Consider the following 24,039-nt stretch of genomic DNA (forward strand, 5'->3'; position numbering starts at 1 on the left):
ACTCCCCGACACTTACCTCCATCTTGTTGAGGGACACCCAGCAGTCTGAGGGGAAGTCCTGCAGCATGGGAACCAGGAACTGTAGGCAGCCGTCCCAGTGACACAGCAGCAGCATCATACCAATCAGGTTAAAGATCCGCATCACCGCACTGGCCAGGTCATAGGTCATATGGAAGATCTGGAGCGAGACGACAAAACAGGGAGGGGGAGTTAAAACTGGCCCGACACATGTGGGGATAAAGAATATGTTGGATTTGGAGTTGCAAAAGTTTCAGACGCTTTAAATTCATATCTCAGCGGCAGGACTGGCTTCCCGCTCGGCTCCACAGTCTCCCCTGGATTATACCAAGTGATTAATGAGTAGGGGAGACAGGTTCCCATCAGTCCCGAATCAAACACAGCAGGAGAGGGCAAGACATTTGTTACGCAGAGATACATGACATCAATCAGAGGCTCAAGCACGCACACAAACACTCACGCATGCCTGCGGGCACACAAATACACTAACAACACAGACAGACATGCCAACACGTACACATGCACACAGCATGATGGACAGGGACCATCATGATCTTTAACAACTGATAGTCTATGTCGTCTCACACATCAATCATTCTGAGTCACTGGACAGTCGCTCAGGCCAATCATCTATCACCTGACTGACGCCGACAAACCACTCCTTGTTTGGCTGCATTTAACGATCGTCATCAGGTCTAAATCTGGATAAATTACAATACTTTTCATAGTGGGAAGGTCCGATAAAGTCCACTATGGAGGACTGAGAAATGGGTCATTTGTTGCTCAGTGCAGCTGAGGGAGAAGTGATACTCCGTGATGGGAGTGATGAGGAATGAGACTGGACATGAATCACATGTGCTGATCTTTCTAAATGCCGCTTTAACCTTTATGGGGTTTTCACTGTCAGTTTTTATCAATCAGTGACTGACAAAATAGATTCATTTGTCATATCTTTTTCACTAAGGATGGATGAGGGGAAGCTGTACTGTATGCAGCCGTGTTGTGCTGCCTGATGGAGATGTTCAGCACCATGGACAGCTCCGAGAACGTTGAAGGAACTAAACAGGGTCCTGTACAAAACATTCTCCAGAAATACAATACTTAAGGCTTGCGCACAATATCTTAAAACATTTGCTTAGTTAAGGAAGTTAGTCAGGAGGCATTAACTGCATTGAATGAGATTTTACAGCAGTAAAATTCTGCAGCTTTGATGGAGACTGTTTGCTTGCTCTGTCCCTTATGATACCTGTCCTACCTCCATCCTAGAGGACCAAACATCTAGGGGTTGGTCTGATATTCAGTATTGGTATGGGTCCAATACTAGCCAAATTCATAGGACTGGATATCGCAGGAGTATCATTGGGTCTGATAAATTAGCCTAAATTATCATGTAAATACTTAACTAGCATCGTCAGCGATGTCATAACGTCAGCTGTGTGGAGTTATTTTAGGCTTAAGGGGAAAAAGTGAAACAGCTGAGTGTAATTTATGCACTTATAAAATTTAATTTTGAATGTTTGACTGGTGCTGACCGACCAAAAGGTCCGCTAAAAGATCTGAATATACTGAAAAAGGAGCAGCAGTATTCATAACTGAGTTATGTTGTGGGTATGCATTTTTTTTACTTCATGGGAACAGAATATGTGTTTCACAGTTGGAGCATGGATGTTTTGTAGATGACTAGATTAAGCAAAGTGCATCCATGAAAATATATTATTAACAACCTAGTTATTTAAGAGAGGGAAAAAGATGGTATCAGATTTCTGTTGGGATCAGCAGATACTCAAGGTTGCGGTGCCGGTATCTGTATCGGACATGAAAAAGTAATATTGAGCCACCCCGAAAGAAATTATGACACCTTGTCTGTTCTGTTCAAAAACAGACCAGTACTTACAGAAATAAATTCAACTAAACTGATAAGACAGTGAAAAAAATCTGTCTAAATAAGTATGTCATTCATTCACTCAGTCAATAGCGAGATATTTATCTACTGTTGATTTCATTTTTTTTTCCTGTGCAACAGTTTAACTATCTTAAAGAATAATATAAGACCAAGATAAGGCCAAAACTTTAAGTGAACAGTGCAACAAAAAACTTAAAAAGAAGACTTATGGGTATTTTGTGCAACTGATCTTATTTTAAGGAAAACCTTCAATTAAGGCAGAGGTTTTCAGAGTCTGAGACTTAGATAAATCTCAGAAAAAGGTGCCCCTCCTTAATTTACTTGCTTAATTTGGCTAAATTCCTGTAGTCTATGGGTTATTTGATTACATAGATGTTTAACAATTAGGCCAAATAGCCCAATATTGTTACCTCACTTCAAATTATACTAAATACATAAAAAAGGTCAGTCCACCCCAAACTGTTCAGAGCCCCAAACTAAAGGTGTTTTGTGCAAAATAAATTATGACATATCATTTAAAACCGGACATTTCTTGTGTCAGAGTCTCACTCTCCACCACATCTCCACTCTCATTCTCCACGCATGCCAAGTATCACTTCCCATCACCACTGTGTGTGTTGTGCGTGTGTTGCGTCTGTGTGTGTGTGTGTGCGTGCATCACATCATATCTTCAGAAATCCAATTATCCAAAGGTCAAGTTAGCAGCCGAGCCCCACTGCGCTGCTCACCACTGCAAAATGCCAACACCAGGCTGCCAATACTGGCATAAACGAAAAGTCGAGTGATCTCATGACATCGCTGGACCTCCTGACTCCTGAGCTGCTCTCCTTCATTTGACGAAGGAGTCCGAGGAGGAGAGGCTGGAGCAGGGGCCCCCGTGACAGAGTGCATCCCTCACACAGTAAATAAAAGCCGAGCGGCCAGAAAGGGCAGGTCTGGGTCTTTGAGTCAAAGAAGCGGGGACTCTACCTAGCAACAGCACCCATTTTCACATCCAAAGGCTGCCAGTCAGGCCTCTGAGGACGTTCCAGCTTATCTAACCTCTCCGATCCCTTAAATGAACAATTAGTGACATATATAATCGCAGTTAGCAGCCCCCAAAGTGCTGCATATTATCATCACCCTCTACCCCACCTGCTCTTCCTCTGTCGCCTTAATTGATTAACTGTGTTTGCCCTGTTAATAGGCTGCTTATTAGAGCGCCTGATGCCACCTGTGGGACTGCCAGGTCAGACGGGGAGACGGAGGGGTGGGTGGCGGTGGGCTTGTGTGACAATAACGGTAATTAGAATGCAAACTTTGTTAAAGCTCAAACATCCTGCTGACATTATACATTTCTCACCAGGTGGCAGGTGAGAACGGTACTATCAAGCCTCCAGGCGGAGGAGAGCAGGCCGCTCGGAGCAGACAGGGAGGCAGATTGTTGGGTTGGTCAAGAGCCAACATCAACATATTGGAGGCAAACCAGTGACCTTTTATCACAGACTAGATTGGGTGTTTCTTCCTCTGTGGCTGCGAGTTGCGTGATTCACGTCACTATAATATTTACACAGTGTGGGGAGAGTTACTTTAAAAATGTATCCCAATAAAATTACTGATAACCTGTTAAAAAAAACAGTCAGTAACCAACATGACAATAAGTATGACAATATTAAAATAATGTAACTTGTGGATTACCTGAATACCAACTTTGGTAAAACTGATTAACGAGTTATAATGATTTATGTTTGTTGTAGGTTTATCAGTTGCTTGTACAGCTATTTTCTCCTTTATGGTGTGCAAATGCACATTTAGTTTAAACGTGATAATTATCGACATTTGTAGGTCTTCACTCTCAAACTTCAAATCAACTGCCATAAACTTAAAAACTTATGATTTTACCCAAAGTAGTATAGACAGATTTGCTAGTGTATTTCTGTGTAGTTACATTTGCATTTGGTCTGTGTAGCTAATATTAGCAGTTGATCTGTATAGCTAACATAACCGGATAGTCATGTAGCATTGATGGTTGGTCTGTGTAGCTAATGTTAGCGGTTGTTGTGTGTAGCCAACATTGGTGGGCGGTCTGTGTAGCTAATGTTGGAGGTTGGTCTGTATAGCATATGTTAGCCGTTGCTTTGTGTAGCTAACATTAGCAGTTGGTATCAGTAGCTAGTGTTGCTGGTTGGCTAACCTTGGTGGTCGGTCTGTGTAGCTAATGTTGGTTGTTGGTATATATAGCTAATGTTGGTTGGTGGTCTGTATAGCTAACATTAGCAGTTGGTCTGTGTAGCTAATGTTAGCAGTTGTTCTGTGTAGCTAATGTTAGCGGTTGGTTTGAATGGTAATGAACTGGCAACTCTAATATTAGCTATAGTTTCATACAGAACCACAGTGGTGTTGTGAGACTTGTGTAGTGTTGAAATGTGTGCACACTGTCCATGGTAGTATATCGTGATTTCTTTTAATTGCAATCCTGCTAATATTCCCCATTTTTTATTAAATGTATCTGTAATTTGATTATATATTTTGTATTTGTAACTGTAATGGACAACAGTTACCTTTTTTGTGTCCATATTGTGTAATCCCATTACATGTAATCAGTTACTCCCCATATTTACAGAGGCACAATCATGAAATGTGTGGTCTTACCTCCTCCCATTGGTGAATGTAGCGTATTAATCTGGAGAGCCTCAACAGCCTCAGAAGACTTAGGATCTTGGTAAAGCGGACGATCCTCAGGGCCCGAGCAGTCTTGTACACCTCAGAGTCGATGCCTTTCTCCACTATGAGGAATATGTAATCCACTGGGATGGAGGAGATAAAGTCCACAATGAACCAAGTTTTTAGGTACTTCTTCTTAATGGTTTTAGGGTCCAAAATGATGTCCGAGTTGTCCTCGATGATGATTCCAGTGCGAAAGTTGAGCACCAGGTCCATGAGGAAGAAGGTGTCGGAGACCACGTTGAAGATGATCCAGGGCGTCGTGGTCTCGTCCTTGAAGAAGGTGATGCCCACGGGGATGATGATCAGGTTGCCCACCATAAACAGCAGCATTGTGAAATCCCAGTAGAACCTAGCAGGCATGTGTGTGTGTGTGTGTGTGTAGTTGTGTTGTGTATATGACAGTGTGTTGACATGGGTACAGGAGAGGAAAAAAAGGGAGGGTGGAAGACAAAAATAGAGTCAGATAAGACAAGTGAGTTGCTTTGGAAAGCCGATAGACACAGGAGACTTCCTGACTAAAGATGGAAAAGTGTAAACAAAGTGCTGGAGCTGGACTTTGCCTGCCTGAACATGCAGAACGCCATGAGAGAGACATGTTCTCCTGAACATACTTTTTCCAAGATCAACATACGATAATACTTATTCATAAACAGTTTCTCCATTTTAATGCATTAAAATGAATCTCAAGATTGTCTGTGTTAATGGAGTTTTTGTTGTTTTTGTTGTTGTTGTTGTTGTTGTACTGTGCTAGGTTACCTTCGACCTCCTTTACTTACACTTACCCCACTACTGTATGTTTCAAAATCCTGATTCCAAAAATGTTGAGATGCTGTGTAATTGTAAATAAAATTTACAGGCATCAAGTTCAGAATGAGCAGACATCTCTAAAAACTATAAACTTTGTCATTTTGAACATTAAATATCTTCACAACAATTATTTGCAAATCATTGCATTGTTTTTATTCACATTTTACACAGGTACAAGTACAGAAAACTATAATAAAAACCATATATTCTTTTCTTCTTACATTATTAAAATGCAAGAAATGTTTTGAGGTGATTATTTGTCCTTGCAAAAAACTGAGCTTGCACATTTGATGACTTTGACATTAAAACAGAAATGGTTTGTCATGTAGTACAGATGTTATCCTTCATAGTGACTTTTGTTTAGTGTTTGAGGTAAAGTAAATCTCTAATGAACAAAAACTCTGATAAGATTCCAGATGAAATATAAGTAGACTTATTTGGGATTCTGAAGGATCACTCCTACATAAAAAGTACTGTCGAGCATATCCATTATATTTTACTATGTTTTACAACCAGGGTTGTTTGCTGACATTTTCTGTGGCAGCCTATATTAGATTTACATCCAATAAAATAGATTCATACCCAATAAATCTGATGCACACTCACAGTTTTATGTTACACCAAATGTTCGTACAGAGATTGGGAAAAGGACATTTAGGTGCTCTGGACTGGCATATATTTCAGAAAGTTTTAAAACTCCATGATCTGATTTCAATGGCTGCTTTAAAACACATTTTGAAAGCTCTGGAGATGGGATCATTGGGATGTCAATGCTTAAACTGATAAAGGTGAATGTGTGGCTTGTACTGCATTTTTATGCTTTGGGTTTTATGCATTGTAACCATATCTGGTTTTTTTTATACTGCTGCCTGTCTTGGCCAGGACTCCCTTGAAAAAATGGTTAAATAAAATGAACTAACAAATAAAAATCCTCCTGAAATGAGGAAAAGCCATGAAGTGTTAAGCTGATAAAACATGTGGGTCTCCGGGGACAGTACTAGAGAAACTCCCTGTCTTCAGCATTAAGTTAAGTCAATTAGGAAATCATAAATACTCAATCCAACATCGCTTATCAACTTTTATGTCTGTTACCTTCCAACTGACACTACTCATCTTGCTGAGCTAAACAACCTTGTAACTTGACGTTTACAAGTCTCCACTGTATCTGTTATCGATTGTGCAAAAGCAATAAAAGAGCAGCATTTGGGATTAAACAAGTTAGCTAACACTACTGTTAGCTGTTGTTAGGTAACACTACCATAAGCAACTGCTGGCTAACACTACAGATAGCTAGGGATAAGGTGACTAGATTTCTGAAATGAAAACCAGGGACATTTCCAATTAATTTAAAATAGCTAATGTTTTTATCCATGAAATAAAAAGGGGGCTTCAGTTCTTATGTATTTTGACCATGGCAACTGTTGTACTGTAATAAACTATTGTGTAGCTAACTGATAAAATTGGGCACTAAACTGTGAACCATGTTACACAAACACAGTTCATAATACCCCGCCGTTCTCTTTCCTCTCCAATGTTCAATAATAATAGCGCACAATTAGATAAAATACTTTGGTTAACAGATTCCCTTTGCATGCCTCATTTTTGTTTTTTTATCTCAAAAGCACTATCTAAGATCTACTATCTATCCAGTATCTACTATTCAGTTTTCTTAAACACACAGTGAAAAACGGGGACACATCCAGGGACAGCTCCGGCCGGGGACAGGCACCGAAAAACTGGGAATGTCCCCAGAAAACGGGGACATCTGGTCACCCTAGCAAGGGAACACTTTTGTTAGCTATTGTTAGGAATAAGGTGACCAGATTTCTGAAATGAAAACCAGGGACATTTCCAGTTCGTTAAAATAACCAGTGTTATTATCGATTAAATATCCCAGTGTCAAGACCATGATAAAAGTTGTACTGTAGTGAACTATGGTGCAGTCCAAGTGAAAAAACTGAGTACTAAGTAGTTTTGTAAACCGTGTCAAAAAATCATAGTTGTAAAACTCTTCTCCTTCCCCTCCAATCTTAAATATCATACAATTAGATAACATACTTTGGTTAACTCTTTGCATGCCTTATTTTTGTATTTTACTTCTTCCTATTCAGTTTTCTTAAACACTCTGTTGAAAACAGGGGCAGCTCCAGCCAGGGGAGAGGCACCTTTACTGGGAATGTTCCCAGAAATCTGGTCATCTGAGTTAGCGAACACTATCACTAATTATTGTTAACTAACATTACCATTAGCTAGACAGTATGTTGGTTACTACTACAGGTGGAAAAGTGAACAGGCAGCTTAACGGTTATCCTAAAGTTAGCAGAATTTATGAAATATTTTGGGGAGTTGGGATGCTTGTGTCACACTTTTCCTATCTTAAGTTAACACTGACCTAGGAACTGTTGATCTGTAAAGACAGGTCCTGACCTTAATTACATGGTTACCAAAGAGTTAAGATCTGCAAGATAGGAAGTTTCTGTAATACAACCCCAGACCCCAAACTGAACAGCAGGGTTAATTACATTTGGAGGTCTTGAAGACCTTCCAGCACGCACGGATACTAAGAAGGTGACTGTGTTGCTGTGTACTTCCGGCAGTGATGTGGCACTTTGTTGAGTGGGACAGACAGTAAAGTAGTGAGGTTTGAGCCCGTCAGAGGAGGCTCTGCAGGACAGGTGCAGCGCTGAGTCATTACACTGCGACTTATGCAACAAGCTCAGACTCCTCCACTCCACGGCAACAACAATAACCGCCCCGATTATTATAATGTTTGAAGCAACTTTGCTGCTTCAACTTTGCATTAATTAGCATACAGAATGGCGGCGCGGCAGCTGTGGCTTCACACCTTGCGTGTGGGGGGGGGGGGGTTGCACGGCAAAGAAAAGGTCTCCTGTCATCAGATTACATCTGTGCTGTTAAAAACATGTCTCAAGTTTAGCCTTTAGTGGTTACTGACTCGGCGTTATGTGATACAAATGGGCCAAACATGAATGGCGCGGCTGTGGATGAGGAGGGGAGGAGGGGGAGGAAGAGGAGGGGGGACGGGAGGCAAACGCGCCAGCCGACTCCAAATGAGACGGGAGCTGTCCACTTCTTGTTGTGCTGAAAGCAGAGCGCAAAAGCAGTGGGTTGCTTTTCTGACCCAAATGCAATTCAGCGACTGGTACATGTTGGGAAAAGGGGGGCTCACGGGCCAATTCGTCACGAGGAGCCTTGTTGGCTTGCAGATTTCCCTAAATATTTGTATTACTGGATGTCCAGCTGGGTTCTCGGTGTCTGAGCCGTGATAAACAGAGCGCATCCGTCATTAAAATGCAGGATCCGGGGAGTCGTACAGGCGGATATGTCTCCAGTGAGCATGCTTGAGGTTTTCGCACACTTGGCTCAAGGTGACATTCCATTACTGAGTGCATCGCATACACACACACACACACACACACACACACACACACACACACACACACACGTAGCCTACATCCTGCCCGCACGGCTCTTGTCGCAGAGCTTATGCTACAATATTAAGCAGATCTGTGGAAATAATGTCATTTTAATTTAAAGGAGCCTGAATTAGCGTCAGAGCGCTGTCCTCTTTGTTTAATGTGAGCGCACTGCAACGAAAAGTCGCGATGTGTTAGCAGGCCGGGCTTGTTGAGCATCCCAGACATGCTACTGTACATACAGACTGGAATGGGATTTGTTTACAACCTTGAAAGGACACTCTTTTTGCCTGACAACAGGTTGTTTGGGGGATTAATGGCAGCACGTTGCAGTGCATCTATTCAAATCTCTGCAGACTCAATCAGAAGGGGTGAAATGATAAATCTGCAGCCTGTGGCCGTGAACAATAACCATGCATGTGTTCCCACAGTGGTTACTCACTATAAAGTGAGTTGTAGATGACAATGAGGACCCACACGGGCCCCTCATGACTTTCAACGTGCAACCAATGGCAGCCCCAGCTCTTACCTGAAATCGCTGTAAGGGTGGATAATCCAATTTCCAGCTGATTTTACCCTCTCCTGCTCTCTCTCCACCGCTTTTTGACTACCATACATGCGTAAGGAGAATTTGTTAACTCCAGGCTGCAGCATACTACTAAACTGCCGCTGCATGAAGCTGGCTTGGCTGCCCCGAGGCTCCGCATCCTCGGCGGGCACAATTGGCGGTCCATCCTCGGGCTTCTGGAAAGTGACAGAGTTCCTGGGCTGCTGGGTCTGAGTCTGAGCCGGGCCGTGCAGCGAGGACGAGGCTTTCCGGCTTGGTGCGTTGGAGAAGGACACCTTGGAGTCCTTTTTCTCGGGGACACCGCTGGACACTGGGGTAGCGCCGGGGTTTGCGCCCTCTCCTCCGTGCCCCCCGGTCAGGGAGCCGCCTGGCGTGATGGAGCCGTCCATGCTGGCGGTGGTCGAGTTACAGGCTCCTCGCTTGGCGCTCCCTCCGTCCTCGGCCCTCCCCGACCCTCCCGTCTGCTTCTCCTGCTTGGAGATGATTGAGCGCAGGCTCCCGGTACCCGAGTCCCTCCTGCATTCTCCGTTTTTGTTGCATTTCATGCTGGAAATTGGAGCGACGCTGTTGCAACCATCACCCGCTGTCGCGTTTAAAACCTCGACCGCGACCGCTGATTCCGACGCCTCCGCCCCAGATGCTCTGCTGGTGTCGCCGCGCTGGGCAGCATCGCCCGGACAGGGTGTCTGGGTCTCGGTGGCTCTGGAGGCAGCACTGGGCCGTGGAGCGGCGGGAGCCTCCTCTGTGTGCGTGTGGTAGGGCTCCTTGTTGGAGTTTCTCCTGGAACCCGAGGACGCGGCTCCCCCTCCTGGCGTAAAGTTCTTCATCCTGATACTGCCGCCTCCTCCTCCTCCACCTCCGCCACTGCCGCTCCCCCCGGCTCGGCGCAACCGCGGATGCTGAAACTTGGACTCCTCTTCTCCGTCCTCCGTCTCGTCCATCACGACGTTGCTGGCGGCGCCGGGCTGCTTAGCGCTGCTCGGTGCTCCGGGAGAACCGGAGTCCAGGCAGTTCTGGCTGCTGGTGCTTCTCGGGCATTTGGACGCGGCAGCAGCCTTCGGTGCGCTGATGTGGCTGCATCCGCTGCCGCCCACCGCCTTCTTTTTCATGGTGGCAGCAGCAGACGCCGGTGAAACCTCATTCCTGTCCATGACATTGAGCATATCAAATTTTGCCTCCAATTATCTTTGGAGAAAACCAATCAGAGACAGAGGGGAGAGGGAGAGAAGAAGAGGAGAGAGGGAGAGAGGAGGAAGGAGAGAGGGACAGAGGGAGGGGTGGACGTGACTTCTTTGCAAACTACTGCGCTTTTACTTTCACCAGTCATTGTGTCAAAGATGCTCAGGCATCAAGCTAATTGAGCCCTTTGACTGCGTCAGATATCATTAAACTATTAGCCCAATATGCTGCTGCTAATTCAGCTCAGGCTGCCTCCAGCTGAGGCCTCTCACTCAGGACCTGGAGGAGCTCGAGACACACAATCACACGGAAATAGATGCTTCACATGTCGTCAGTGACGCCATATACTAACATCAAAAGTTTAATTACCACGTGTTAATGAAAACTCAAATGATGTCATATGGTTTAGAAGGTGTTTTCAATGACAACCTCTCTGAATTGATGTCAGCCATGGTTGGTGTTTAGCGCGCCCTAGCGGCCACACGGGGGTGTCACAGAGGGTGCAAGAAGACAAATGTTCAATATTAATGCGAGTCTGACACACAAGCGTCAAACTTTGTCAAAAACACGTGATCAGACACAGGAACAGATATACAGCCTGAGTCAGTTTCTTTACAAAAGGGTGCACTTGTTGTGGCACATGTCATCCCAAAGCTGTCTGGTGATGCTTTCGGTGCTTGTTGCTGGGTTCATGCCACTGAAGGAACACACTGTACCTTCCTCCTCTCACGTTTTCATTTCAAGGCACGTTTTGATTTCTGTCCCCTGGAGTCTGGATGTCGCAGTAAAAGTAAACCATTGGTTTTACCTTAACAATGTTCGCGTGCGGAGTACCTTAAAAATTTAAGTTGACTGAATTTGAAAAGACTAGTTGGGGTAATTTTGTAACAATTCAGAAGAAATTTCAGTCAACTAAACTTGATATCAGTTAAATTGTACTTGAGACGTCATGTGCAATAAACTTAAGATATCAATTTGAACCATCAGCTCTTCTTTACAAACAAATTTGTCTTCCTTGTAAACTTTTCTCAGTTTGAAGAGTTGGTTCACACAAAGAACTTACAGCTGCAGCCGTGTAGAGTGTAAGAGGGCAGGGACTGAATTCATTATTAACTTTCATTATAGTGTACTTTTTTTTTTGTTATTGTAAAAATAAGCAATCATGACTAATTTTAAAACATTTTAGGCGTAAAGCAAGTTTTCATCATTTCTTTTTTCTTTAAACTATAAAAAAGCAGGGTTTTGGGAAAGTTTTAACTCTCAATGCATGCTGGGAAGACTGTCAGTATGCTGATCATGTTTCTTTAGAAACTTAATTTGATGAGTTGATCGAACTCATCATTTCAAGTCAGGAGACTACAAGTTAGAAAAACTCATGTTTGTTTGAAACATACATATTTACATTGAGTTAATGAGAAAAGACTAGTTGATTCATGTGATGTCATGATGTTTGATTTTAACTGTGTTTTTTTGGCTAAGAGGCACAGAGGAGAAGAGTATAAATGTGGATACAAATACAAATGGGTACAGTTCACAACTGTTTTGGTAGGTACTGTGCAATCCTAGTTGTTATCGTATAAATGTGTGAGCGTGAGCAAAGAACACTAAAAAAGCACTGAGTACTCATCAAGTAGCTCTCCGTGTCCTCTTTCAACAGTTGACAGCCCGAAATGTGTTAAAATTCAGAGTAATCTTCTGTATAATCTGCACAGACACTACCTACAACAGCAGAGGTACTGATGCAGTGCACATGCTGACAGGATGGTGTTGCACTCAGATGCAGGTGCAGCATCACCAAGGGACTATTTGGTGCTCTGGTTTAAACTGCATGGCATGAACATAAAAACAGCTGGTTCCACATGTGGACTGCATGTGTGTAGCATTTAATAATGTGATGTAAAGAAAAACCTGCACACATGTAATGTGTTTAAAATCTATCTATCTATCTATCTATCTATCTATCTATCTATCTATCTATCTATCTATCTATCTATCTATCTATCTATCTATCTATCTATCAGAGCTACAGAGCGTTATCCCTCACACTCTGAGGATGTGGGCCATGATAATCGAGTGCTTTGTGACTTGAGCAGAGATAAAGTAGCAGGCCTATTTTCTTTGATCTACTTTTAGTGGAGTCTAATTTTGGTCACATGTGTAAAGGATAGCTTGGTTTTACACACAAACACTCATACGGGCCTATTAACAACAGCCAAACAACTGTATAACTGGTGAATTTACACATAATTTCTGTTACATACTAACTTCTCCTTAAAAATCTCATAAAAATTCAACTTTAAGTCGGCACTGAATTCTTGCTGCAGCTCTCTTACCTTTTGACATCAGTGCTGGGAAGTCATGAGCATCACTCCTCTCCCCCTCCCCCTCTGCTCCCTCTTTGTCTCCCTCTTTCTGCCGTCCTGTCTCATTAGTCAAAACTACAGCGGCACCTTAAGGTTTCAGTGTAATTTCCTGATAGAGCAATGCAGCAGCATTGTGATACACTCAGACAGGGTTCAACAAATGACAAGAGACTGAAAAGACACACTGAAATACAAGCAGCAACACAAGCAAAAGAAGGGACGTGGGCAAGTGTGCGAGGTGATGCGGTGAACAGCCCAGAAACATGTTACAGTGCTGCACAGGAGCTAAAAGGGCTTATCCATTCATCAAAATGAAGAGTGTTGACCTACACAGGGAAAACTAGGTGTGGTGTGGTGCAAAAGACACACTAGTCCATTTCTAGTGAAAACAAATTAGAGTAAAATTCAGTAATAATCATAATCTGCATCTAGTTCCTGGTTTTACAACCAATTAGGGCCAGAAATTTCTCAACCAGAGCCTCTGTTCTCTAAAGGTCATGTAAACAAGCCATTAAAACCAGTCTAACAGCCTCTTAGATTTGCAGCATTGGCAACTTTGGAACCATCGAGAATATAGATTAAATTTGTTATTCTTATTTATTTGAATATGAAAACCTCACAGGTCGCTGACTCAGCCACCACCTGCTTGGTAGTTACTGCTAAAAATTTCTCGGGCTGTCGTGAATGCCTGACAAATACGCCTTTGTTGCCACCAACATGACAGATTGGCATGCTGCCTAGTTTAGTCACGGACGTACTCGGAGACATTATTTGATCAGAATTAATTTTAGGGACTCACAGTGCCTATAAAAAGTAATCACCCCGTTGAAAGTTTTCATGTCTGTCTTTTTTTTGTATCTTGTGCTCTGAGAGAAGTTCAGTGACTTGGATATTTTCTTGTATCTGTCCCCTGAAGTGTCCTTTTCAGAGTTTATTGAGTCCTCATGGTGTGAGTTTTTTGTCTCAGTACTGTGGATCTTCCAGACACAGTTGTTTGTAAAACTGCAAGTCAAGCCAGTGTTATTTACATAGCGCCAAATCACAGCAGAATTTGTCTCCGAGTATTTTTTATACGCTCTCATAATATTTAGAAAGACCCACCTATTCCCACCATGAGCAAGTACCATGGCAACAGTGGCAAAGATGCTTTTCACAGCAGACATTTTGACTTATCAAAGAAGGCTGCATGTGTAGATAACAACATCAGTGATGGTTCCATTCCATTAAGTGTCACAGTAAGACACACCGAGGAGAGAGCATGAACTGGCTCACCTAAATGATATGCAGGAATTATTAATATTATCTATTTTAGCTGTGCTTTTCCACCTTTGACAAGGTCAAATCATGCGTTCCACTTCCCATCCTACCATGCTATGAAGTATGCCAGAAAAAAGACTTAGTATTCCCCAATACATTGTGTCAAATGCAGCTGGCAAAAAAAATACCAGGATGTCCTACTGCATCCTGTCTGGCTATCCTGACCCACAATTAGATGCGTAGTGGAAGATACATCACATCATCTAAACCGCCAAGAGAGCAGATTACAGCTCGCTGATGCTGTTTCAGATCACACACTTTTCTTTTTATTTCAGATTTTGAGCTACAGACCGCAACAGATGTTTATGCATACTGCATACAACGATTTGTGCTTTGTAAGGGCAGCTGCAGTGCGTACTGAAAGTAAAAAGTATGTGATCTGCAAATGCAGGTAAAATGTCTGCAGTGAAAAGGTTCTTTTGCTGTTGTTCAGTATTAAAAAAAAGCCACATTTCACCAATTTTAGTTCAATGTTGTCAGGCAATAAAGCAAAAAACTTCCAGGTTTGGGTGGGTTAATCCTTTTCAAGTCACTGTAGATTCTGTATTTGGAAATTGGAAGGTCAAAGTCGGTGCCACTGCTGCAAACAAGTCTGAGTTTAGATTAATTATCTCACAATACCTTTACTACATGACCAGTAACTGGCTTTAAGAAGTACGCAAAGCTACCTTTCATTAAACACTTCAAAATATCACAGGGTGAGTTTGTAAAAACATGGTCCAAATCTGTTCATTATCCACTGACATTAACCTCAAAAGTGACAGCACTGATCTAGAGAAAGGCAGGCGAGAAAAACATTTTAATTACTTTACTTTACTTCCTTCCTCGCTCCTTAAGTAAATGGCAAAAACTGTGGCCTTTCTCCTAATTATTGAAGCATTATTAAATGTGTGAATTCAAACAGTACCAGTAGGATGACATTTTGAAGCTGCACATTATAAGATTACACGTTATCATTAGTTTGTTTTAGCACTTTATTGTGACTGTACGAAAAATCAGTAAATAAAATAATAAACACTTGTATTGTGAAACACATTTGGTCAGTTTCATAGAGGTAAGATGATCCCATGCCTGTTTGTAATGTGTTTTTTTTTTCCTTTTACATTGCTCAATTTATGTCTTGGGCAAGGGTTAAAAAAAATAAGTAGGTTTGTGAATTGTTTTCACTTGAGGAATAAAAATGTGTCCACTGTTGAGCTGTGTGGATCTTTACCTTGTCGAGATACACCAAGTACACCGGATCAGGCTCTAATAAAAAGAGAATCTAATAAAAAGAAAAAAGAAAAAAAATCCTAAAAGACTCTTTCAATGCAAAAATGTGAAAATCCTTTTTTTCAGTAGTTTACCAAATTCACATTCTCAACATCAGACAGAATAATGTGCAAAATAAAAAAAAGGTGCAAATAAATAGAAATCTGATGCATACACTCACTTTCCTTTCAACAAGGTTTTAGTTCGATCCGTTAGCTGTACAGCGGCCGACAGTTCAAAATGAATTCTCTATCTACACATCTATGTACTCTGCACCACCACAGAAAAGTTTTTTTTTTTTTCCTTAAAAAAAGAGCATTTTGTCTTTTAAATATAAAATGTGTCCCAGCCTCGTGGCAAAGACATGTCTCCATCAAAAAGCAGTCCACTCTGGCTCAAACTCCAGCTCTGGTTACAATCCCAATCTTTTTATTATTACTATTCACAGCCTTTAGCCTGTCTGCATCCTCCTTCAAACGCTGCCCAGTCAGTCCAACCCCCTCAAATACTCGGCATCAATAGCAGCAGGAGCTGGACCCGGCGTCCGTTCAGCGCAGGGGGAGGAATGATGATGACTAACAGTCTGCAACAGAGTTCACCTCGACTCATATCGACCCCTTGAATTGAGACAGACGACTGCCCTGGTCTCAGCTGTGGAGAGGAGCTGTTGGGTCTCGTTTGAAGTATGTTGTGAGGTTTTCAGATGTGAGGCGGCGGTGACGGTGAAAATCTATGAGTTGCTCGCAGCATTCTCATTGCTAGGCGAGCTGGGAGAGGAAGAGGATGAGGAGGAGGGAGAGAAGTTCATTCCTGATAACCCTGGTGGGTCTGTGGCTGTGTTCTGTCCACTAAGACTCTTCCTGCACACAGGACACGTATCGTGCTGTTGGAAACAAGACAAACAAGAATCGTCTAAAAACTCTTAATTATCTTCAGTATTAGTTTGTAAAAACAATTGTACAATTCTGTTACAGATGTAACATACCAGCCCAGTGAATGTAGTAGTCTACTGATTCACTACATGACACAAATAGTCAATATTTTTCAATCAACATGACTTTTAAACTAATAACTAAAAGTCAAACTAACTAACTAACTAAAAGACAAATGTAGGACAACACACACAGGACACAGGACTTTTACCCTGGAGGGCGGGGTTTCAGTTCCCCCCAAAAAAACTGTCAATTTTTGCCAGTGCACAGTAATCCAGTAAATTAAATTTGATGACTATTTCACAAATTGGCGTGTGACTGTCTGGGTTGGTGGCTCCTAACTTCACTACCAAAGTTAAATGTGGATCAGCCCGATTTGAATCATTCATTATCTGCAGTTCAACACAGTACAACTGCATCACCATCATCAGTAAAGCCAAACGAATTTACTTATGACTGAACCTCTCAAACCTGAAATTACCTCACTGGGACAGACACATCACTCACTACAGATCGGTTAAAGCAAAAACCAAAGAACCCCTTAGAACAGAAGAACCCCTCAGAACAAGACTACAGCTAAAATTAAGACAATGAAAATTTCAACAAGATTACGATTATAATAAATATAGTGTGTGTTATTATAAGTACATATAGTAATTAATTATCTGATTAGGACAATTTTTTCTCATTCTCTGCTTGAAACTTGAAAGGAGCACCAGAGGAATGTCTCAAAAATGAAAGTGAAGCACAAGTTTTTTAAAAAGCATCACTACTTTTCTTTTTGCTCACTGACACACCGTCACTATCAACACATTTAACTGAAAACTGCTGGCCGCTCTTTATTTGCATCGTTTCACGTAGGGGTGTGCGATATGACGATATTAGATCGTGAAGGATTGGAACGTGTAGACGATCTGCCAAAGTGAGGAGATCGTATGGATCATCTAGGTCACATTCTATAAATTGCAGTTCTATGCTGATGCACCAACACACCAGACGTATTACGTCGTCAACCTGACCGACCAATCATAGCGAATTACAGGCAGTGACGCAATTTCTTACCCGCCTCCTTGTTTGTGTGTGTAGCGGTAGCTGCATGGAGAGCCATGGCTGAAAGCCAAACGGAGGAGTTGGCCGGAGTTGGTTTGGCTTTTCCCCAAATGACAAAGCGCAAGCAAAGGTAATTTGCAAAGTTTGCACAGAGACGGTTTGCACGTTGGATGGCAACACGACAAACTTGTTCAGTCACTTGAAGTGAAAGCACCCTAAACAGTATGCTGAGAGCCAAACAGCGAGGGGACCGACGGCGGCACTGCAGCCAGAGGTAGCAGCTAGACCCAAACAGACAACGTTAACACAGGCATTTGATAAAGGCACTCCGTATGAGAAGACAAGCAAGAGGTGGAAAGAGGTAACAGAAGCAGTTACCTTTTATCTTGCAAAAGATATGGTTTCGTTCAAGACTTTTAGGACTGTTTTACATACAGAAATGGTTTGGTTGCACTGACCAGAAACTTGCAAATTAGTCTCAAAAATACATGTAAGATCGTGATAAAATCGAAATCGTGATTTTATAATAAAAAAATTGTGATATGATATTTTTGACATATCGCCCACCCCTAGTTTCACGGTTCACTTTCTTGCTTTGCGGTGGTTTAAGAACACAGCTTGGTGCAGCCTTGGTGTAGCTCATACCAATCAAATACTGTGATCAACCTTTGATACCAATCTAGCACAACTGTTTGGGACATGCTTGATAGATACACGTACCTGTTCCAGCCATGGTACTATACAGTCATTGTGAAACAAATGATTGCACGGTAGTTGTCTAACACTCTCCTCGACGCTGTAGTCTTCTTTGCACACAGGACACTCTAAACCAGCACCTGCACAAACACAAAGCAACTTACTGTCTGTGTCTGTGTGTGAGAGAGAGCCACAGTCACATGGGTCAGCTGCATGGAAAATTGTGACCACACTGATTCTCTTTTATTTGAGTTAATGCGGGTTTGGTTTGTGTTAAATTCAAGCAAATCACCTCTTTACTACTAACAACAGCATGATTAAAAGTTCAAATAGAAACACATATATCTAAGGATCTTCCCAAATTAGTTTGTGATGACGTAAAACTAAAACCCAAAAGGAAAATACAATTTCATTACACTTCAGAAGGTGATTACTGTCCGCTGTCTACTTATAATAGAGAAAATACCGTTATTTAATTGGCTTAAGGCCTGAGCAAAAGGTTGGTTTTGTATGAGCTGTGCTAAGAAGATAACTAAAAAAAGCAGCAGTGTTGCTGCTGGTGTAGAGTGGGTGAGAGACGATGAGTGAGTAAGTGAGAGTCTGAGAGAGAGACGTGGACTCACCCACATGTTCCTCTGTAATGGAGATGGTGGGTAAACTCTTTATTCTTTCTCTGTCTGCAGGAGGGGGACCCGTGTTTTCAAACTGGTTTAATAACTGAAAGAGAAAGAGAGCAGAATCCCAACAAATGGCTGTGAGATCACCTGCATGAGAACAAACTACAACTTTCAAACACTCTCTTCCAATATCTCGCTAGTCTATATGCCTGATTTAAAGGACCAGTGTGTAGGCTTTAGTGGCATCTAATGGTGAACTTCAGGTCTTCCGAGGTTCCAAGAGGGATGAGACTTAGGAAGGGTTAATTAGAATATTAAAAATAGCACTATTCCCAGGGCTCTTTTGAAAAGATTCTAGGGACATTTAGTTGCATATGCAGGTTTATCTCCACTTATACCTGTGTAATGATCGCATCGAGACCATTGGCACCCCAGGCGTAGTCCATTGGATTGGAATGTAGCATACCCCTGAGAGACAAGAGGGTAGTCAACAAAAAATAACAAAGATTTAACACAATAAGTATCAGTTTTTAGTTAAATTAATAAAGTAAACATGCATCACAGTTTGATATACTTACCATGGCCCCATTCCAATATTTGGCATGGCTGTAGGTGCTATGATTCCATTTACTAGCTGCTGGATAATTCTGTATAAGAAAAAAAAAATCACAAAAAGGCAACACTTTTTAACAAACCTTTGTTGACTCAAACTGAGAAATTCAATTTGTCCTCTTAAATTACACAAATGGAAAACGTCTGTATATATGAATAATTTCATGGTCAGAAAATAATATTAAAGGTAGGCTAGATTTTCTAAAGCCTGAAAACGGCACCAGGAGGAGGTGCAGAAGTCTAGTTTTCTCTCAGACCACAATATTCTGAGAGGTTATTGCGATTTTTTAAAATTCTTTTTGGGTGAGGTAATATGTTTTTGGCATAACAGACTACATTTTGTTACTTTTACAGGGTCTGTTAGATACGTTCTACATCATGTAACCATATTATACAGAATAATATTAGGTATTTTCTACCATAACATGAGAAGCACTTATTACTCACACAAACAAAGCATTTTTTTTTACCCATATCACAAACTCTACTGCTGAAAATGTCTCACCCCTCTAATGTGGGCACTCCTTCATGGCGCGTACCCTGTCGTCGAGGAACATGTCGACCCCGTGGTTGCCGTGCGCTGTATCGTTGCCGTGACGCCATTTCCCGTTCTCTCCTGTTCTCTGTCTCTCGGTTGTCCTCTGTGGGTAGCCGCGTTCGAAGGTCGAAGTTTTCATCGAAAATCCCAAGGGCGAACGGACCATACCCGGAGGGGAACGTGAATAAATGTTGGTGATCCATGTTCTAGTAGAAAAGACAGAGGCAATGTCAAATCGTGGTGCAGCAGGCAGGGTGGAAAATGTTTTCCTGGACTGGCTGATTTCACAAGTCACACTGACCTCAAAGGCTGGCCGGCTCTGATCACTGGTGGAGGACGTGGATGCGGACCCATTTTCAGTACTGCATCAGCATGGTGGGAAAGAAAGTGAAAAGCTAAATGCACCTGAACATTAAAGTAATCTCATCAAATAGACAAACAAAAATCTTCCATACTTTCTTTCCTCAGGCAGTTCCTCAATGAAGCCAGATTCACAACGTGGACAGGTGTAGTCCTACAGAGAAAACATAAATGTGAATAACTAGTGTGCATACAACAGTACTGACATATACATAGTTTTCTGTTTATTGGGTACACCCAGTTAAAACTGATGCAGTGTAATTCAACAGTCTGGCAAAAAAAAAAAAAAAAAATCCTAAAATCCTCACGAGGTTTAGAGTAGAGGTTTTCAAGTCTGAGCTAGTTGGGCTCTCCCAACCCCCTTAGCATACTTGCTCAGTTTTACTCAGTTCCTGGATGTCTATGGGGATGATAACTGTTATCTGATCCCATACAAACGCAACAGTTGAGTCAAGATATCCTTGCTTCACACTAAACACATAAAGAAGTCCATATTAAGGCATTAATTACTATGACTCTGGCAAAGTGAGAAAAAACAAGTACAATTGTACAAAACTACTGTATCGCTGAACTGTCGGTCTCCTTTTGACTAATGTAATAACAAGTATAATGTGTTTTCACTTGAATTCACTGAAGAAGCCCCTGTAGGAAGGCCTACCTCTCCTTTTTAAAGCCTGTGACTCAAGCTGTTTTGTGCAACCGGCCCCAGGTTCTTGGATTTTCAAAAAATTTCTTTAACAAATCACACACCAGGCTGACAAACAAAAAAAATTCTACAGATGGACTGCAGGCAGTCTTGTCAGTGTTGCTGCTGTGGAACAATGTTACTATAACTCTCATGCATCCTACTGTTAACTTCTACCTAAATTTCCTTGGCTGCCATTGTCTTTTCTAAATGTTAACACATTTCTCCCGTCCTAAATGACATCAGATCTGATCTGGAACCTTTACTCATTACCGTTAAATGTAAATTATGTTACAATGTTTGAATAATGCAGTTGAATTACGTTGCTTCTGACATACTATCCCCACTATCCCCTAAATACAGTCACGTTTTAAATATAAAACAACACATTACTGGTTAAGATAATGACGTATATTAGATTATAATGGAATTATATATGACTTTTTTGTTCTGATATTGGCATTATGTCCAGCCTGCGCTCTAAATATCAGCATCAGCCACTGAAAAACCTATACTGGTCGATCACTTAATTTAGGCTATTCTATAGTATATCCCTTTGCCAGCAAATGTAATGATTAATGTACTATTTTTTCACTTCCATTCACTGAACTTCCCATAAACCTAGTCAACCCCTCTCGAGGAGGCCCACCTTCCACTTTTAAAAACTCTAGGCGTATTTGCTCAAAATTATATATAGGTTGTGTGCTGCTGTTGAATTGTATCATGTTATACTGGGGTGTTTCTAGTATTTAGTCTTCCATCACTGATACAGATGGGGTGAACAAGACCATCGTAATGCCTCTCTGTATTTGGGCTGCAAGTAAGGATTACTTTCAGTCGATTAATTGGTCCGTTATTATCTAGATTGATTGATTAATAGTTGTTTGTTTTAAACTGTCAAAAAAAATGGGGGGGAATTGATCAGTGTTTCCCCAAAGATGACATCATCACGTGTCTTGTTTTGTCCACAACACAAAGAAATTCAGTTTACTGTCAGAGAGGAGTAAAGAAATCAGAAAATATTCACTATTAAGACGCTGAAACCAGAGACTTTTTTCTTAAAGAAATATCAAATTAGTTGGTGATAAATGGAATAACTGATTAATTAGTTCTTCTCACTATAATGCAATACAGCAGCACTACATGACTACATAAATCACACATTGTGAGCTCTCTGGTTGGTATGTGTGATCTCCTGAGAGTAGCCGTCACACAGGTAAGCAGCAGGCTGACAGTCAATAAAGTAACTGTTACTGTAACATTCAAGAAGCTTCCCATGAATGGCTTGACAACAGACTGCTGTGGCAGGCAAGCGGGCTGTTAATACAACGGCAATGTTAACTGACAGAGAGACTGGCTTTCGATAAAAGTGAAAGTTTTACTTCTCTATTTGCGGTATTACCCCAGTACTTTAACTCCAAGCTTTATGAGGAACACATTTTTTTTATTCTTTTTTTTTTTTTGCTGATTTGCTGAACAAATCAAAATTAAATCAAAACCATAGCCCGATAACTGCCTCCTGACAGACTGCAAATCTGACTAAAAAAGTGAACCTACGCTTTCTTCTGTTAGCTTGCTAATGTTAAACGCCACCACTATGAGACCTGTCAAACTCTAACAATCTGTTATTCGTCATACCGCCATATAGCTGAAATTATTTACCTAAAACACAAGATAATAACACGAGTTTAGCCGCCAACTTAATTACTACCACTTGACTGTCACTCCGGACCGCTGTTGCCTATGGGGCTAACGTTAGCGAAGCTAAGCAGCAGCAGTGAGTCGACGTGACTGGGTGTGCGCCACAAACGTACACACACACATTAAACCACACAAGCCCAAATATAACTTCCCGTTCTTCAAATAGACTAATGTGTCTGTTTGGTCCTTACCGGCAAACGCGGACTGATCTCTGCTGAACACCGGTGACAAAAAAACCGGCAGGGCCGTGGGGGAGCTTCAGCCATTTCTAAGCAAGAGAGCAGTTCGTACGATACGGACGGGTAGCGAAAAGGGACAACAAAACCTGACTTTTGCGATGGGGAAAGACACGGTGGAAACGGAAACATACGTGTGCCAACGTAACGTTACCATGGTAGCTAGAAAAAATTACCAAGAGGAAGACTTCCGCTGTAGTATTTACATTAAAATAAAAGTGAGAGAGCCTAACATAAAAATAAGTAAAGAAAAGAGTGAATAAACGTGGAAAAAATAATAAAATATATGTATATATTTATTTGTATATTTTAAAAAATATATTTACTTATGTATTACATATAAGTTACTATGTTTTTTCTGTATGTATTTTTCAAGTAATAATTATTATTTTATTTTAGTATTTTTTAAAATGTCTTTATTTATTTGGAAAAATAAAGGGTTAAAAATAAATAAATGACACAATAAGTAATGAGTAATTAATACGCAACAAATAAATACATTAATAAGTAAATATATTATATTTAATAATATTTATTACATATTATTTAATATATACTATTTTCTTAATATATAAAAAAAATACCTGAAAAACGTTAAAGTAAACTCAACTAACAACTAACACTAATAATATTATTTTTTAGATTTTATTTGTCTTTATATTTCCATGTTTATTTAATACACTCATGGTGTCGACAAAGACTGAATACTACGCCCCTCACAAAAACAGGTTTTATTGTGAGGATGCTGTACTGAATTATGTAGTATGATGTTCTCTCAGAAAATCATAGCAGGACTCTGACGATATGCTGTCAAAGTAGAAGTCTCAAGAAGTAATTTCAGGTATGTGGGAGAAATGTATGAGTATTAGATGTGAATTTGAGTGAGTAATCTTAATTTAGAATTTAAAAATGATTGTTAAGACGCGGTACAGGCTATAATTATGTTACTTTTGTATGAAAATGTGGTGTCCGTCATGTATAGTTGTAGAGATCATAGTCTGAGGGTAAAGATCATGCTTTTATTATGAAAAAGCTACTACCGGAAGTCTTGTTCTTGTTTTTT

General features: G+C 41.1%; 2 protein-coding genes across 2 annotated transcripts in view; both read right to left on the reverse strand.

Annotated features, from left to right (window-relative positions):
• The window catches only part of LOC146317535 (potassium/sodium hyperpolarization-activated cyclic nucleotide-gated channel 2), a 55,013-nt gene extending 44,411 nt beyond the window's left edge, over positions 1–10,602 (reverse strand). The window contains exons 1-3 of the mRNA XM_084732201.1: positions 9,401–10,602; positions 4,553–4,976; positions 17–178 (exon numbers count right to left, since the gene is read on the reverse strand). Of these exons, the coding sequence (XP_084588327.1) occupies positions 17–178; positions 4,553–4,976; positions 9,401–10,602 (1,788 nt within the window). The remainder of the gene's footprint in view (positions 1–16; positions 179–4,552; positions 4,977–9,400) is intronic.
• A 4,652-nt stretch (positions 10,603–15,254) lies between these two features.
• On the reverse strand, positions 15,255–23,090 carry rnf126 (ring finger protein 126). The gene is made up of 9 exons (XM_084732951.1): positions 22,932–23,090; positions 20,450–20,508; positions 20,296–20,356; positions 19,962–20,200; positions 19,423–19,491; positions 19,243–19,312; positions 18,851–18,944; positions 18,252–18,367; positions 15,255–16,432 (listed from the first exon to the last, which is right to left on the reverse strand). The coding sequence occupies exons 1-9, from the start codon at positions 23,004–23,006 to the stop codon at positions 16,280–16,282; spliced, it is 936 nt and encodes a 311-aa protein (XP_084589077.1). The 5' UTR covers positions 23,007–23,090; the 3' UTR covers positions 15,255–16,279.
• Between the last annotated feature and the right edge of the window lie 949 nt (positions 23,091–24,039).

Source organism: Lutjanus erythropterus, chromosome 12, assembly GCF_056507025.1.
Source record: "Lutjanus erythropterus isolate fLutEry1 chromosome 12, fLutEry1.hap2, whole genome shotgun sequence".
In the NCBI taxonomy this organism is placed as follows: domain Eukaryota; kingdom Metazoa; phylum Chordata; class Actinopteri; order Lutjaniformes; family Lutjanidae; genus Lutjanus; species Lutjanus erythropterus.

What these genes read in the sequence shown, in the direction of transcription:
- rnf126 (XM_084732951.1), bottom strand. Translation starts at nt 23,006, where the DNA reads ATGGCTGAAGCTCCCCCACGGCCCTGCCGGTTTTTTTGTCACCGGTGT. An exon ending in AGATCAGTCCGCGTTTGCCG is followed by an intron (nt 20,509 to 22,931) that starts GTAAGGACCAAA and finishes TTTTCTCTGTAG; the next exon opens with GACTACACCTGTCCACGTTG. An exon ending in CATTACAGAGGAACATGTGG is followed by an intron (nt 18,368 to 18,850) that starts GTGAGTCCACGT and finishes GTGTTTGTGCAG; the next exon opens with GTGCTGGTTTAGAGTGTCCT.